This window comes from Odontesthes bonariensis, chromosome 10 (assembly GCF_027942865.1).
Source record: "Odontesthes bonariensis isolate fOdoBon6 chromosome 10, fOdoBon6.hap1, whole genome shotgun sequence".
Classification (NCBI taxonomy): Eukaryota; Metazoa; Chordata; class Actinopteri; order Atheriniformes; family Atherinopsidae; genus Odontesthes; species Odontesthes bonariensis.
This window is the reverse complement of record NC_134515.1, coordinates 8,761,483-8,779,418: the sequence shown is the minus strand read 5'-3', so window position 1 is coordinate 8,779,418 and position 17,936 is coordinate 8,761,483. Positions and strand designations below refer to the sequence as shown.

General features: G+C 42.6%; 2 protein-coding genes across 7 annotated transcripts in view; both read left to right on the top strand.

Moving 5' to 3' along the window:
• Window positions 1–89: 89 nt before the first annotated feature.
• On the top strand, window positions 90–5,754 carry LOC142390584 (U8 snoRNA-decapping enzyme). 3 transcript variants are annotated; one of them, XM_075476133.1, is made up of 5 exons: window positions 90–148; window positions 972–1,103; window positions 1,213–1,253; window positions 5,009–5,252; window positions 5,327–5,754. In XM_075476133.1, exons 2-5 carry the CDS (start codon window positions 972–974, stop codon window positions 5,570–5,572), a joined length of 663 nt encoding a protein of 220 aa, XP_075332248.1. In that variant the 5' UTR covers window positions 90–148; the 3' UTR covers window positions 5,573–5,754. The 3 variants fall into 3 exon arrangements, with proteins under 3 accessions (XP_075332248.1, XP_075332247.1, XP_075332249.1); XM_075476132.1 differs by lacking the exon at window positions 90–148 and adding an exon at window positions 692–857; XM_075476134.1 differs by lacking the exon at window positions 90–148 and adding an exon at window positions 738–797.
• A 1,431-nt stretch (window positions 5,755–7,185) lies between these two features.
• arhgap4b (Rho GTPase activating protein 4b) overlaps window positions 7,186–17,936 on the top strand; it is a 42,509-nt gene continuing 31,758 nt past the window's right edge. For all 4 annotated transcript variants that reach the window (XM_075476130.1, XM_075476131.1, XM_075476128.1 and 1 more), the window contains exons 1-2: window positions 7,186–7,379; window positions 16,041–16,401. In XM_075476130.1, the coding sequence (XP_075332245.1) occupies window positions 16,332–16,401 (70 nt within the window). In that variant the 5' untranslated portion in view covers window positions 7,186–7,379; window positions 16,041–16,331. The remainder of the gene's footprint in view (window positions 7,380–16,040; window positions 16,402–17,936) is intronic.

Sequence of the window (17,936 nt, the reverse complement as noted above, 5' to 3'; positions counted from 1 at the left end):
ACCACCGCTGATTGGTCAATAAGAATTGCTCAACCAATCAGCGATTAGGACGTAGAGGCGCTGCTTCCTGCTTAAAATGTGCTGATAGAAGAATGAAACAGCACTTTATTCAATTAATCCTTGGTACTGTTGTCATGCTGGCTTGCAGGTAATTTGTGTGACTCATATCAGTGTTTTTGCTTAGTTTGTTGTGAGGTGACATTTATTCAGTTTGTATAAAACAAAGAAAAGTGTCTCACAGTACATAGCAACACAAACACAAGTGCTTCAGTAGAAACGGTCATAAAAACGAAATAAATTTATAAATCAAACATTATTAATAGTTGTGTTATATTTGGATTGTGAGCATTTAAGGTATAGCAAAGCTAAATGTAACTTTTGTGAGTGCATTTAGTCATGTTGCATATAAAGGTCATTGGAAATATTAAAGGAAATATCTTTTTAAAAAGGCTTTGGTTAAAATATTCATATGTATATGAACTGACCTATTCCGTCTTAAATTAAATACTGTGAGTGATCTGCCACCAGCTCTTCTTAAATAGCAAAAGATGATATGATAGCCCTATGAAGATGAAATGAAAACTTAAAATTGCCCTTGTGAGGCAAATAAAGGTCTATTTTATCTTATCTTATCTTAGTTACTTACTTTCTTACTGAAAAGATCTGATTCCCACAGCCTGCTCCACACCAGCAGAGGGGGCTAAAGCTTTTTCCAACAAGTCTTAATAATCTTCCTTCGTGCTTCCTGGTTTCATAAGTTTGTCTGAATACAAGTCCAGAGTCTTTCAAGCAGACCAGTAAGTTTCAGTCAATTCTCCCGACTCTTACGAAGGAGGAGACACAAATACAAAAGAACAGTATGTATTTTCTTGACTCCACATTGGCAGAGCGTAGCCATTCAGGGTGATCAGGAGCCTCTGAAAAGTGCCTGTGTGTGCTTTTGTGCTGTGTTTGTGTTTGTATACTTGTAGATGGCAAGTGGAAAGATGTCGCGGGCGGAGGCGTTGGAATGCTCAGGCTGCAGTCAGGCATGCCACGTGATGCTCTACTCTGACACCAAATCTCAGCTGTTTGGGAAAACTCCAATAAAACACATAGTACTGGTGAGCACCATTTTTGTGTGTGTGTGTGTGTGTGTGAAAGTAGTGCAGTATCTGAACTGACTGAGTCCCTAAATGCACAAGTCACACCTTTCCATTTCTGCTTCCACAGATGCAGATGCGCTTCGACGGACTCCTGGGCTTCCCTGGCGGGTGAGTTATTCCCGGGTTTCTGCTTTTGTTTTTATCTTGTTTGTGCAGGTATGCTCGGCTTTGGCCTTGAACGTCTCGTTTTTTTTCACAACAGCCGAGCACCGTCAAAAGAACAGAAACAAACATTCAAACCAAAATGTCACAAAATAAACAGTGAAGGATAAGAAAACATGACACGATCCGCTTGTCTCTAGAGGAACGTCTTTATTCTTGACATTTTAATAAACTGTGTTTGCTATATTCGTTCTGTTTAATTAGTATTCTGCTAAATATGAATCACTTGTGCCTTTTTAGCTGTGATTTACAGAAATCCCTGCCAGAATTTCTGGTGTGTCATGTGCCAGCACAGGGAAATTATGCAATAAGGCAGGAAACCTGAGAAAATATACTGACACAAGCAAAACTAAAGAAAGCTGCTTCTGCAAATGGGAAGAGTTGTCAGAACAGGCTGTGGTTCCCTGTTGCATACTACAGACTAATCTCCATAACTATAATTTACACTAACTAATCGCAGGAAATGAAGCCCATGCAGATGTGCCGAAATCAAACTTAAAGGGATAATCCGGAGTAAAATGGACTTTAGATCAATTTACGGGATGTTGGGAGTACATACGTTGAGTTGACATCAAAATCATGTCATTCGGATGTGTTTTGAGAATTTTGATTTGACCGTTTTTAGCCAAAAGTCGTTAGCCTGGAGGAGAGTGGGGCATCTCTTATCGCTGCTACAAAACGCTATTTTTATACCTCTTCTACAGCTCCAAACAACATAACACTTACGTATGAGAGAGAGAGGCGGAGAGCTGAGGAACAGATAGAAAGAGACAGAGAAGGACCACAAAGTGAGGTATGTACGGCTGTCATGCTGCTCTTGAATCTCCTAACAACCTGTGTGTGCGTGAGAGTATGCATGCGTGACTCCAGTAGTATTTCTTTCGAAAGGTCCCTCTCATGACAACAGAGGCACTCCTCCTCGGTGGCCATGGGCGCACATCGCCCACAGCCACACCACCAGTTGCCATCAACTCGCGGCTGGGTTCCAGCAATCTCCGCCTGCTGCATTTCTGTTGCTCTCCTTCTTTCCTCCTCTTCCAATTCTTTTAATTCCCCGTCTGTATATTCAGGTTCGAATTTGTATGGCAGGCCATCGAATTCAAAATCAAATCCAAAATATTCCTCTTCGTAGAGATCCTCTGCCATCCTGCTACGTTTTCTCTTTCCTGCTCTTCTCTGCTGCTCAATCAGCCTCTTCCGTCAACAGGAGGCTAGGTCACGCGAGACATCACGTCACGTGACATTTTATAAAATTCCAACCTGTTAGTAAGCTAGGCTTTGCTGTTGCATACAACTTCATTTCACTTTCGAAAGAAATACTGGACTATGTTTGTAAAAAAAAAAAAACGGCAACGAAATTGTGAATTTCCAGAGCGAGTTACTCCACACTCGGCTCTCTACTATACGGACTTTACGCTGAAGATGCCAGCTGCAGCAGGAGCATTTCCGGAAAGATACTGGCTTGAGTAAATTCATTCTGGACTCTATGTCCGACCACATGAAGAGCTCAGGACACTTCGGTTTGGCTTTAGGGACCCTCTACTCACTACCACGTAAGTGTTATGTTGTTTGGAGCTGTAGAAGAGGTATAAAAATAGCGTTTTGTAGCGGCGATAAGACATGCCCCACTCTCCTCTAGGCTAACGACTTTTGGCTAAAAACGGTCAAATCAAAATTCTCAAAACACATCTGAATGACATGATTTTGATGTCAACTCAACGTATGTACTCCCAACATCCCGTAAATTGACCTAAAGTGCATTTTACTCCGGATTATCCCTTTAAACTTTTGTTTGTCGCTGCCAATCAAACATCCTAAATATTCATCAAAATATTGAAGATTTAATGGTTTTGATCGTTCTCACTTCATTTTTCATGACGGCCCGCTTCACAACAGCTGCTTTTTGTGAGCGGAACATCTTCATTTCAGCAACTATTTATTATTAAAGAGGAATTTGTGGCCATATGAGTTGTATATTTATAGAAGGAACCCAATGTGGGATATAATTAGCCAGTTTTTTGACAAAATAATTGTTTTTTTTTGGTACTTCTCTCTCCTTTTTTAAGAGAGTCACATAACTGCTTTATGCTTACAACTAGTCAACTCGCTGGTCTTTCCTTTTTACATCATATCAACCGTGGAATATACAAAACTTGCTATTTTCAAGGGTTAACGCACTCAAGAGAGAGCAGCATAAAAGACAGTTTAGCCACGTGAATACACAAACATAGCTGCGATGCATTTGACAACATACACATTAGTCAGTGACTCAAATATTTAAACAACTATTGGATTAATTGTCATTGATTTTTGTATTGATTAAATGCTCCTGACTTTTTGGATCATCTGTCCCCGCCCTTTCTCAAGAATCTAACATTTCTGATTATAAATAAAACAGTTTAGTTACATGTCGATGTTTTATTTTGCACTTTCATCCTTTCATCCAATGAGTCTCTATCAAAAGTAACAGCTTAATGTATTTAGAATAGAAAAATGCATTACTTTTGCATCCTGTTACTCACCTCTCTTCTAATCCTTTCATCTTTTTTATCTCGACCACCTGTGTGAAAGAATGTCTCTTACCAGTTTTTTTTCATTTCTGCGGGGCAATAATAAGCATCAATTTTTTCACATATGATTGCAGTGACACTTTATCGTTAAAGTATAACATTTTTATGAGACAATCACATTACATATAGTTTAACTTTACATAGCTAAACTGATTGTTAGAGGTGGTTTAGGTCGGCTTACCTTTTGATAAGATGTAGTATAGCCCCAGAAAATGTGCACTTAAAGGGTTAAAGCTGACATTTACAAATAGTTTGAAGTATTAACCTGACCACAGTAATAAAAAATAAAAAATATTGTCATGAAGATGAAAAATGTAAGAGCACATTTGATTATTGAAATAAAAACATCACTTCTCACACTGATACTGAGAGGAAAACACAGGTTTACTCTTTAGCAGGATAATGTCACATCTGTAATCTTCTTGTTTTCTTACCCGACAAAATACTTGTTTTAAGAATCATGTATAAATAAACCGTTTTACTTTCTAGATTTTCCAGACAAACATAAATTGAGATGCCCTTCAAACAAGACTCGTAACTCAGATACAGGTTCTGTGTGCACAGGTGTAACCTCAGCTCCAGCTCCATCTATGTGTCAGTAAATATAACAAACATGAGACAAATCTGAAAAATAAAGGATCAAGATGACCCAAACCGATTTGAGAGCATTACATACATTCTGATCTGCTGTAATCAGCTTTAATTTCAGATGTTTACCCCACTGTGCTCTACCACAACTCTTCCCACACAGCACAGGGAGGAAATGACCCTCTCAGTCCCAGCAGTGATTAAAATCAGCAGATATGCAGCAGGTGCACCGCACCTGGTTGTATGTTTGGAGAGGTCAGACTTGATTAATGCTTTGTACCACACTGACATGATCAAACACTGAGACATCCACATGTCATATATCAGCCAGGTGCCAGAAAGTCTAAGAGACCTCTAAAGAAACCACGTGTTGGAAAGCAGAGCCTGAGAGCAGACGTGTTGTTCGGAGAGAGCGACAAACTTGACAAATGTGTTGGGCTTTTCAATCAGTCTGATTTATCCGTCTCTGGAGAGCCTTACGGCTCAGTGTGTTTATCTACTATTTATCTAATGCTGACCTTTGACCCTCCTCCTCCACGTCAGGATGGTTAAACCATCAGAGGAGACCCTGGAGGCGGGGCTTAGCAGGGAGTTGTTGGAGGAGATTGGCATAGCGTTGCCCATCTCTGTAGAAGATCATGTGGAATCTTGCTTTGCCCCAGCTTCGCTGCCCTCCTTCTCTTCCTCTCGTCTTATCCTTCACTTCTACGTGAAGAAGATTGAAGAGGAGCTGATTAGGGAGGTGGAGAAAGCGGCCGCATCCACAGCATCCGATCACGGACTGGAGGTAATGCGTCCTTTTGGAGCAATTCACCCGATCTCGTCTCCGTTCCTTAATCGCCTGTTTTTCCCTCTCTCCAGGTCCTGGGAATGGTCAGAGTCCCGCTCTACACCTATAGAAGAGAGGCAGGTCTCTCGTATTTCCTTTCGCACTCCTTCATCGGCAACGCTCGCTCCCAGCTGGTCAGATCTCTGCTGCGCCTTCACCTGGTGGCCCCAGACAAGCTGCATGAGGCCCTCGCACACGCTCTGCAGATGCATGCGCGCTCCGCCAAAGACCTGCAGGCGGCCCTCACGTACACAGAGGCGCAGAAGAGAGACTTCTGAAAGACACCTGCACATGTGCAGCACATCCTGCCAATGGCTTTTGACACTTTTGACACACACGCACACACACACACAGTGGCATACTGATTCTGAACCAGTGACTTATAACCGCATACTGTGCATTAAACACACTATCAGCTCCTTCTTTACCGTTAATGGAAATAAAGTTACACTAAAGCTTTTCCAGTCATTTCGCTTCTTTGAATCATCACCGCATTGTTGATCTCAAGCATCAAAACTCCTTCATAAAAGCCAGGAGGAAGACATTTTGTTATTCTAGCACAAACACCTACAAGCTGCTGGCAGCTTCTAGGAAAAAAAAAAGCTGAACATGTCCGTAAACGAACATAAGACGCAGGGTTATGTTGCCTAATATGGCACTGCTCAGGCGCCCTCGTGGTTTTCTCTAACCACCAGGATCAAAGGGGCATGATGAGGAGAAATGTGTGCCAAGCAGAGAAGTCTTTGTCTTTGTGCTGCTCTCATTTTTTCGCTTATGAAGTTATAGCACAGCACTGCGGGTGCAATCCAGGATTAATTGTGTCCATGACATACCGTATAGCCTGCGGGCGAAGATTTGATTCTGTTTAAGTGTACCCTCGGTGCACGTAACACGCCTGCACCAGATGTTGGTAACCTCGTTCCCAGACAAATTTTTGCTGGCAGTGAGCTGGAGCAGAGAAAGGACTGTTTGCCTTTTGAATGCATCTAGTTGTGTGGACCACTGTACAGTTCAGCAGCAGCAGAACGGGCAAAAAGAATGCAACAAAACATTGATTGGTTGCTCAGCCGGTTGACGACAGCACATCAATCTGATCAGACACACAGCCACTGAAGGGATCTGTATTGAGCTTTATAATGTAATAGATTTAATGCAGACTTGTGCCAGGACAGGTGTATGCCTTGATAATAAGCTCGCACAGACTGACTCGTCTTTAAGCAGGAGTTTATAAAATTAGCAATTCAGGCAGAATTAATTACATTTTTGGAGGGTGAGTTAAGTCGTGTGATCTGCTGCCGATAAGTTGAAAAGCATCACATGCGACGAAACAGACGGGAAGCCGAGGAGACGGGCAGCACGAAGCACCGCGTCTGTGGTCGGGTTTTATGTGATAATGTGGGTCTTTCTGTAACGCTGCTGGAGGATGTGCCTCCGCGGAGCGAGTAAACAGCTGCATCCTGAGCTCAAGTGTGAGAGGAGAAAGGATGCTGTCATGTGATGGTGTAAGGGTGAATAATACAAGGTCATCAGAAACACATTTGGAGCGACAAGAAAAAAGCGAGGAGGGGGGGGAGGGAGAGGGGGGCAGTGCAGGCGAGGGATGGATGGAAGGATGGATGGAGGGGGAGAGAGCTGGAGCTGGGGATGCTGAGGGAGAAAGACGGTATATTCATAGCAGCAGCGGTATTTATAGCCGCCCAGAGGAGAGGAGAGCGCGGGGGGCGTGGCTTGGGCTGGGGCTTTCTGGCTGCCTCGTATGGCGGAGAAGGAGGGAGGAGGGAGTGGGAGGAGAGAGGCAGCTCTGGCGCGAGTGGAGAGGCATATTTTGCAGGAGGGGGGGAGGGCTGTTTTCAAGTGTGTGTGTGTGTGTGTGTGTGTGTGTGTCCCTGAGAAATGAGAGGAAGAGGGAGGGAGGAGAGTACTGAGCTGAGAGAAATCTGTCAGATTCAAACACACTGCTCTGTGCGAGCGCACGCATGTGTGTGCGCGCGTGTGTTTGTGTGACAGAGAAAACGAGGGATGAGATGAGAGAGGCGGAGAGCTGAGGAACAGATAGAAAGAGACAGAGAAGGACCACAAAGTGAGGTATGTACGGCTGTCATGCTGCTCTTGAATCTCCTAACAACCTGTGTGTGCGTGAGAGTGTGCATGCGTGACTCCAGTGATTGAGGCTGATATGTAGTTCAACGTTTTTTAGATGGACACTGTATTCACTTTGGGGACAAATGGAGCTCCTGTCTGTTAATCTGTTAATTATGTAATACGTGTGCAGCGTTTTCAGGGTTGATGCCGTGTCTGTTTACATGCTTGTATAATTATCCTGAGGTGTTTATGTGGCCATTGTGTGCAGCCTGGATGCAACTGCCCTGACCATATGGGCTGATTTTTCTAACCATTGCAAATATAACTCAACACTTCAATGCTGTTAGAGCTGTGGGACCTTAATTCCACTCCTGTGCCCATCACAGATGACTCCCCATTATGCAATTAAAGGACGCAGATAAGCATTCAGAAGCTTCTCAAATGTATCTGCAAAGTAGCATTCCCTTTGTGCTCTTGGTTTACAGTGCAATGAGCAGCTTGAGCTGAGAAACGGGAACCTTTAAAGCATTTTTGGATCAGTTTGGGGTTCGTTGAACCTTGGCGGAGGTTCAGGTTTTAGTATCAGAACGGGATGGTGGATGCACATCAATTTGGAAAATTGCAGAGCTGCTCACAGGTTGCAAAGCAACATTGTTCAAGATGTAAATCCGTAACCTAGAATGGCAACATGCCACAAAGGTTGAGGGCTACCCTCTTGCTCTTTTTGCTGTAAAACAACTAAAAAAAAAACCCAGAATACTTTCTTATCAGTTAGAGATTTCAGATTTTTTATTTTTTTGTATTGCATGCATTTTTGATGTACTTGCCCACATTGCATCATGTGCTACTTATTCTGAACTGCCCCACTTCCCCACATGTACGGGTTTGCCTGTGAGCTCCGGTTGGGACTTCAGTGTCATTACAGGAACTCAAACGTTGAGTTTTTTCCTCCATATTTGAATCTGCAACATACATCTCACCATGAGCGAAAGAGCATGACTCATTGTATTTCATTCTGATTTTAGACGTGTCTCAGCACTTCCCTAAAGGCATTTCATCACCGCAAAACTTCAATTCTAACAAAGGCTTTTTTATGCCAAATCATTTCTTTGGTTCCTAATTATCTTTCAAAGATATTCTAACGTCTTACTGAGATTTTTATTGCTGTTTCTAATTAAAATAATACTTGAGGCGAGAAATGTTAAGATTATAAAGCTTTTTATTGAACACTGACAAGTACAAAACTTTCTCAAAAACCTGAGTTTAATGTTATCCTTTTCACCAATTTAGATGCTAAAGAAAATTCCTTGTAACAAGCTAAATGAAGGCTACTTGTTTCTAGTTTCAAGCCATCTTTGGGATTTTTGTTAAGATCATTTTGCTTTTTCTAAGTATTTTTAAACCCCATTTTGTGACTTTTTCTCTTGTTTTTGCAGCAAACTTAAAAGTACTCTATGTACCTCTGATTCTTGCTGTGAGGCGTCTTAAAAGGACAGTAGTTGTATCGAGGTTCTCAGTGAGACTGACTCTGCAAATCTGACAGCAGAACCAGACCTAAACTGACCTCTTAATTAGCTCTCTCAGAGAAATTTCCAGTGCTCGTGCATAAGTGGGGCTTTCAGCTGTGTCCAAGGGGCGGATGTGGCCAGCCTCCCATCCCTTTACACTACTCCACTGTTTCATTTCACTTTTTTTTTTCTCCAATTTTATGCTCTCGACCAGGACCAACAGGTATGCATTCCCCAAACATTACCTGTAAATGATCTTTTACAAAGAAGTCAAGCATGGCCCGGCACCAGTGGAAATCTTTTCTGAGCCCAGAACTGCCCTCAGTGCTTTAGTAGTTTGGGAAGATGCCAGAATGTAAAACCCCCTGCCAAACATTAACAATATGCACTGTTTTACCTTGTGTCTGATGCTCGAGTCCCCGGTGCCCGCACTTTATTTATTTTTGCTTCATTATGTGCCACCTTGAAACCAGCCGTCCCTGCGGTGTGTGTTTTGGCAGCGATGAGAGGATTAAGCTGCTGGAACTTTCAGTGAGATTTGCAGGTACAGAGTAATTCTCTACAGATGGTGTGAGACTAAAGACCTGTGGTGGCACATGATGATACAGCTTCCTGTTTGCCGTGGCAGTTCCTGCTGCAGTTGAGAAATTTAAACACGTTCTCAGCGACTCTTGAGGCTGGAGCCTGTGTGAGAGCCCTTTGCCTGTTGTAGTGCAGTCAGGTGCGCATTTTGAGCTGCTTTCAGATTTAAAACCGTCAGCCAGCAAACAGGCCGGCAGCCTCCAGTGGCTCTACGTTTTGCAGAGTAACATGGTGGGCTGAGTCTGATTGGTGTGTAGATTTAATCTTAAAGAGAGATTATGTAATTTTAGAAGAGATAACACATCCTCCAACTCAACAATAAAACACGCTTTGCTGTGGCGGCGTTTCTTGGTCAGGATCGGTCAATTACACCCACTAATGTTCGTAAACATTTTACAACACATTTTCCACAGTGTTGTTGGCCTTGATCTGAGCTTTTTGAGCATGTTAACATTTCTTGCTGTTACAGACGCTGCAGTAAAGCACGCTTTCCTCAACTTAAAGGGCCATTACAGTGATTTAGCGTTGCATCTTCATTTAGAGGCTCAAAAGAGACATATTTATTGAACTGATTGTAAAGATAGATGCAGAGGAAGTGAATATATCATAAACATTCAGTTGCCATTCGTGGGCAAAAAAAAATGGATTCTGCTTTCAACATAAAGCAGCCTGACAGCAGTTTTCATTCAGTACCTTTCTACCCGCTAAATATCCACTTCTTCCCTCAGTTTTTAATATAGGTTTTCAGTTGAGCCTAAGTGGAGGGCTACGTCTAATGACAACATAAAGGTTACCTCCAAAATAAACAAAAACAACGATAGTCGTTTTTACTTGTCAACATCAACAGATGAACAATGCATGACAGAATACACTGAGTCATTATTTATTCACCAAAAATCCCTCAAATTCAGAAGCTGTTTGTGAAAAACTAAGTAAACACCCCATCCAGCAGCCTGTAGAACCACCTTCAGCAGCAGTAAGTTGAAGTAATGGTTCTCTGTGTGACGTTATCTCTCACATCATTGAGGAGGAATCTCGGCCCACTCTTGTTTCCAGCGCTGCTTCAGCTCATTGAGGTTTGCAGCTCTGGTTTCTGCACAGCGTTTGGGATCTTTGTCCTGTTGATGAGCCAGTTTCAGCCCAGCTTTAGCTGTCGGACAGACGGCCTCACATCTGACTCTAGAACACTTTGGTATCCAGAGGAGTTCCTGGTGGACTCAGTGACTGCGAGGTGCCTGTGGCTGCAGAACCAGCCCAGATCATCAGCCCTCCACCACCGTGCTTGACAGCTGGTGTGAGGTGTTTGTGCTGATATGCTGTGTTTGGTTTCCTCCAAACGTGCTGCTGTGCATTATGAGCAAACATCTCCACTTTGGTCTGCTCTGTCCAAAGGACATTGTTCCAGAAGTCTTGTGGTTTGTTCAGATGCAGCTTTGCAAACCTAAGCTGTGCTGCCATGTTCTTTTTAGAGAGAAGAGGCTTTCTGCTGCAGCCCTTACAAACAAGCCATCCTTGTTCAGTCTTTTTCTAACTGTGCTGTCATGAACTTTAACCTTTAACATGCTAACTGAGGCCTGTGGAGTCTGAGATGTAGCTCTTGGGGTTTTTGACCTTGGGGTAAACTTGCTGGGACGTCCACTCCTGGGAAGATTGACAGCTGTCCTGAATGTTTTCAGCTTGTGAATAATCTTTCTCTCTGTAGAACGATGGGACTCCAGATAGTTCAGAAACGGCCTTATAACCCTTCCCAGATTGATGGGCAGCTTCTCTTAAATCATTGCTGATGTGTTTCCTCCTTGGCATCGTGTTAACACACACCTGAATGCTCCAGACCAGCAAACTAACAAAACTTCTGCTTTTATAGAGCTGCTCACACTCACTGATGATCAGTTAATCAGTGCATCTGATCAGCAGCTCCTGGCTGCTTCTTCCCCGACTAATCTCTAGTCTTCCCACCCTTACTATACGCAGTAAGAGTCTTTGTCAACTAAATAATGACACATTGTAATAAATCATGTGTTGTTGATCATCTTAGGTTATATTTGCCTAATTTTAAGACCAGGTGAAGACCAGATTATTTTTTATAATGTACTGCAACATAAAACCGCAGAATTGAGCAGGTACGGTAAAAAAAAAAAGCTTTCAGCGCAATAACTTTCTCAACTGTCTTTTATTAGTGATTCCTCCTCCAGCGTTAATTGTAACGAGCTCGTCTTTTCTATCAATAAGAGCCTCTTCAACCCGTCTGTCAGCCCAACTCGTGTTCACGTACAGTTGAAGCATGGCCGACAGCACAGATTAGCAGAAGATCACGTTAGACATCCTGACGCACCTTTAACATTTCAGCGCTTATCTGTAATCACTCTTCTTTCAGGGCTGATACATGAACAACTCTGTGGGTCGTTGCTGCTCAACAGAAACCTTACATTTCCCAAAAGTGAGCTTTTCGGGAAGTGAGATCATCTGGCTTACTGTCCCAATGACATCCATGTGTTTCCCTCCTTTATATTGCACAGACTTAGTTTGGCTTTGCACGAGGTTTGCAGAGTTCAGGGTGGATTTTCTGCTCATAAGACGCAGCTGCTGAGAGACAACAGAGCTTTAAGAACTTCAAAATCTAACGTGGTTTTCTGCAGAAGAACAGAAAACAAAGTTCTGTACAGTTACTGTGGATTGCTTGACAAAGCAGTGTTTTTCTGGCTCTCAGCAGTGTCAGGAAATCCCCTTAGGGTATCAGCACATACAATCTAACACAATGTCTCATTGATATTACTTCTGCGAGCTGTTCTGTATTCTTTGATTAGGAAAAGAAACCCACAGTTATAAGGATCTATCTCTGTCCTTTTTCAGGGTAATTCATATTCACCATGTGTACCACATGACCTGCGCCTTTTGTTAACCTTGACTTCAAATAGGAAAAACTGCTCCCCGATAACCTCCGTCTCTCTGTTCTGGCCGCGCTTTTAGCTTCTGGGAGCAGCTCTTCCTGAGTCTCTTACGGCCCCTCCTCCTTGTCAGATCATTTACATGCGCTTTGTTCTGTGCAGATTAAGGTCGCACGCTGATGAACCCCCAGAGCCTCTGGAGGTCTCGAGGCCTCACAGTCTCATTGGTGGAAATCTCTTCGCGTTCTTTCACAGCCCTTCCACATTTGCTCCCTACTTCCGTCTGAAACCGTCGCTGAAATGTGCCTGAATCACACCCACTCCACTGAAGCTGCAACATGCCTCCATCATCGGAAAGTTTTCTGTGGATTACAGCAGACCGCATTAAAACAGGTCACTGATGGAGTTGGTATTTCTTCTAGAATCAGATGATTGTTTGGGGCTGATTGAGGCACATTTTGGCACTCGTTGCAGAGTGCTGAAACCTGATGAGAAACTGACACAGGATGTGGGAAGCGAAGTTGTCTCTGCCTTGCCAGCTCGCATGTTGAGATTAAAATGAAGATATGGGCAGCGCAGAAATGTATTTTCCTTCCTCAATAAAGTCTTCAGAAATATTCAAAAATCTTCACTGTAGTCTCAAATTCTCAGAAACTTTAGATCCCGGAACATAAACAAATGATATCTTTGTAGCTAGTGCTGCCCTTCAGTGAAAAGCAGAGGTTGTGCACATGGTTACGCACATGTTTACCATCCATCTGGCTCTGACTGTGTTGACTTGAAACTTCCTCTTTAATTATAACCTCCACCAGAGACGTCTTTAGAATTCACAAAACATCTGAGCTGCTCACTGAATGTGTCAGAGTTTTTGGTTTTCATGGTGTTAGTTTATTCTTTGCCTTATGGCCTCTTAATTTCTTACCATATTACGTTCACTTTAGTTATCTGACTATGATCATTGCTTTGTTTTGTTTTTTCATCATTCTTAGCGCTTGGTTTGGTCTCTCCTCCGTGTTTCGGTTCAGTTCCTGTTTGAGTTCTGGTGTTCTGTTAGAGCTTTATTTTTTCGTGTTTCAGTCCTCTTCATTAGATTCTGCTGTTTATAATCTGTTTGTCTCCTGTTTTGGTTTCTAAATGTTGTTTCCCGTGTCCTTAGTTTAGCGTCACCACTGTGTGAAGATCCATGGACTTGTGTTTTTCCTATCTTCTGGTTGCTTCCTGTTTTATTTTGTGGAACTCCCCCTTGTTTATTCTGTCGAGTTTTACTTCCTGATTGCCTCACCTGCCAGTTATTTTTTGCAATTATTTCCCTCAGTATATGTACTCCTGGTTTTCAGTTGATCCTTTGTTTGGTGTTTGATTTGGCTTGTTGTTCTGTTCCAAGTGGATTCTCTGTTGTTCTTTTTCATGCCTCAGTTTGATTCATTAAAAGCCTCAGAGGCCGTCGCCCGTCTTCACCTCCTCTTTCTCAGTACTGCATTTGGGTCCACTTTCACCAAAACTGTATTCATGTTCATGTGTCATTTGTCCCTTTATTGTCTTGTTACTTTCAGTCCTTGGTTTAGTTTAAGTTACTCTGTACCTGCTATTGTCTCTGGATGTCTTTGGTTGTCGCACTTTCGCCTCCAAGCACGAAGAATCCTGGTTCAAATAGCAATAGCTAATAGCATGTTCTCCCTGTACATTTGTGGGTTTTCTCCGGGTATTCCGGCTTCCTCCCACCATCCAAAAATATGCATGTTAGGTTAATTGGTGATTCTGAATTCACCCTCGGAGTAAGTGTGAGCGTGCGTGGTCTGTGATGGCTGAGATAAGCTGCAGGACCCCCGTGACCCTGAATTGGATTAAGCGGGTATTGAAAATGGATTGATGTCCCACAGTCAAATAGCCAAAAAAATGACCTCCTGCAGTCTTTTCCTATCCTCTTTCCCTCGACTTCTTGGAAAACATCATGGGGTTAGTAGACGGTTAAAGACGGCAGAAAAAAAATCTTCAGGACTGAGATAATCTGAGCACTGTTACACTGATCTGTGATGCGGGTCTGCAGCACTGCAACTGCAAATGTTCAATAAATATTGTACAAAAAGTGCTTTAGATGCCTCAATCCATTGCAACCTTACCACATTGTTACATTAAAATAATGTCATAAATATCATGTTAGAGACTATCAAATCAAATCAAATCAAATTTATTTGTTTAGCACATTTCATGTACAAACAATTCAAAGTGCTTCACATAAAATAAAAGCATTGCAGCGGGGAGTGGAAGAAGCATTAAAAATACATAAAAGAATATAAAGAGAAAAAAATAAAATAATTTAAATGAATTTAAAAACAAGCAACAGTCAAAATAAGTTAAAAGATATTTCATGCATAGACATATAGAATATCATTTTATAATCAAAGTTTGTAACTGACAAAAGGACAGAAAAAAGGGAAATGCATTGTTGCCACAGGCTGCTCATACTCATCCTCCTGTCGTCTTATTTATCCGCATGAATCACAGTTAGAAGGACTGGCTGAAAATAATCGAGTGTTGCTATAACAGTTGTGGCCACAAGGAATTGTGTGACAGAATTATCTCCTTTTTCTCATAAAGGGTGGCCTGGTGTAACCTGTGCTAAAGGAGAGAATGAAGGAACCATCGGAGCTGCTTTCTTTATTATTTGGATCATTCAAACGGCTCTTGTCGTGGCTGCTACTCAGACTCCTCCTCGTCTTTTCTCTGTTAGGAAGGTTCCTGGGCAAAACAGGCTATTCGACCTATGGTCTTGTCCTTAGGTCTTCACACTCATCTTTTGTCACTTTACTCATCAAACCTCCCGGTGTTTATAGCTCTCTGTGTCCCTCAGCCATGTGCCAGTTTGCCGTTGTCTCATCCCAAGGTTTCCCCCGTCCTGCTGCTTCATTTACTTTTCACTTTTCATCCACTTTCCTGTTCAACAGCACCCTTTGGTCTGCTTAATGAAATACATCTTTGGTTCATTGGTAATTTGCCTCCAGCCTGTCTGGGCTTGGATCGACCTCTATCTCCCTCACTATTTTTATTCCCTCACAAACAAAGTTATTGTTGACTTTTTTAAGTTGGTAGTGACTTTAGGCATCCAAAATATCCTCTGCAGCACAGAATAAATGATCCTTTCTAAGAGTGAGAAAAAGAAAATGGCGTCTGTAATGTTTTTAGTAGAATTACTGTAAAAGTAACCTGAAAAAACGGCTTTGAAAAGTCAGTAAAACATCAACAATACACAAAATTGGCACGCAAAGAAGACAACAGAGTATTTTCTGGCTGGCCTTCAGTCTCCACTATATCCTGCTGTGAGACCAGATTTCTCATCTTGCAGCACAGTAAAAATGATTGCAGGCATTTCTTTGTGTTTTTAATTATCACTTTTATGGACGTCCCCGACCACCGTCCTCAAGGCAGCAAATGTCCTTCATTACTGCTATTATTCAGCACTTCTCATCTTCCCATCCCCCATTTATTATCCATACTGCCTCACATCACTCTGCCCTCTTACTGTCCACTCTGTGTTCTGCCTTCTTATTAAATCTCTGTTCTCTGGTGTCACTGTCCCTTCCTTTCTTATCACCCTGCCCTCATTTGTTCTGGTCTGAAAAATCTCTTGCCCGTTGTTGCCCTCGTATCAGTTTCCTCTCTAACCACCCTCTCTTTTGCCCCTGTTTCAGGCCAGTTCACCTATGGATCAGTGCTCAAATCAGGAGCCCATCGGATTCCATGGACAAATCGACCCAAATGACATCCCCACAGAGAGCAGTCAATCGACCCTGATGCCGACGCGCCGCACGCAGCTGTAGAGCAACAAGGCCGAGGGGTCAGGGGTGAAGGGTCACGGAATAGCGAGCTGGAGCAGGAGCCGAGGTCAAGAGCTTTGAGAAGGGGGTGACTGCGAGGCTACGAGAAGAGTCGGGAATCGGGAAGGAAGGTCTCATTGACGGAGGAAGGGCAAAGGATCAAAGATGATGACATCACATGGGAAGCTGAGGAGGGAGAAGGGGAGTTTGGCCGAGTATGAGTCGCAGATGAAAGGTAAGCAGTAGCGGTGGGACGATATGCTTTGGTCACGATTCGATTGTATCACGATTCTTGATAATTGCGATTCTCCAAGTATTGCGATTCGATATAATCAGTAATTGCAATTTTCTTCCTCCTTAAAAAAACAAACAAGTTGAATCATACACTTCTAGAATGAATGTCGTTCCCATAAACAATGCACATCAGTCTGTGTCAGTCAGTCCAGCAGCTGACATTTCTTTCAACTGAGACAAAAAGAGGCATTTTTTAATGTTTACAGTTACAAAATGAATTGAAATGTCCACACAACACAGATGTGGGCTAGTTTTAACATGACTTAATGTGATGAATTGATGAAGTTTATCTGGACACGGATATGACGTAATATAATCGATAAAGCTTCCCTTGGCATAGCAAATGTGTTTAGCATAAACGGTATTCAGATTACAATTCTGCTGCCATAATGCTGGACAGGACAAGGGTAAAAAAAAAAAAAATCGATTCAGGGGAGAAAAATTTATTTTTAAAATCATCCCATAAAATATCGCGATATGTACATGAATCGATTTTTTTCGCCCATCCCTAGTAAGCAGCTCTGTATGCATACGTCTGCGGCCCTTTATCGCACTTCTGTTCGTGCATGTGTGCCTACCTGCACGCATGACTGCATGCAAAGCAGCCCATACACACTGATGCGTGAATGCGTGCGGCTGCTCTGCACACTCATCCGGCCATCAACTTATAGGCATCCATATGGGTGCATGGATGTCCTCAACAAAAAATCCACCTTTTGAGAAGATGAAATCACACTTCATGTGGAGCTTCCCGGCAAAGATTTTTCTTGTGGCTGTAGGTCAGAAATATTTATGGGCCTGTAAAAGTGCACGTGAGGCTGTGATAAAAGTGGAAACATGACCATGACCAATATTACGAGGCTTTCATATGACAACAGCATGTGTGTGTATGTCGTTTGCCGTGTTTTTGGAGTGTGCGTGCCGCGGCTGGCTGGCTCTACGTACTGTACTACAAGGGTGTATTTATAGCCAGTATTAGTGATGCTGTCTCCTCACATCCAGTCAGCCTTGGGCTGTGTACTCGCACAAAGACAGGGAAAAGGAGTAAAAAGGGGGAAAGATGGGGCTGGCAGAGTGGGGGGTGGAGGAGAAAGAAAAACAGAGAGAGCAGAAAATGGCAAAAAAAAAAAAATTTAAAAGAGGTGAGAGACAAAAGTGAAGGCAGTATTATCTTTAGGAGCGATGTTTCTATTAGCCTTTTCATATCAAAGTGCAGCGCCGGGACACTTTGCTTTTGGCCTTGCTGTGTTTGCTTACAAGCTTTGTGTTTATGATATCATGTTCTGCAGGATTATAAGAAGTGAAGTGTGTGTAATGAGCCATATGTTGATGTCAAAGTACTCTGCAGAGCAATCAAACAACTCAGTGACAGCATTTTATCAAATCTTGTCAGCTGACAGAAAGGCTATAATTATTATTGATTCACCATATAATCTACTAGCTGTGTGGGTTGGGATGTTTTTCAGGTGAAATCTG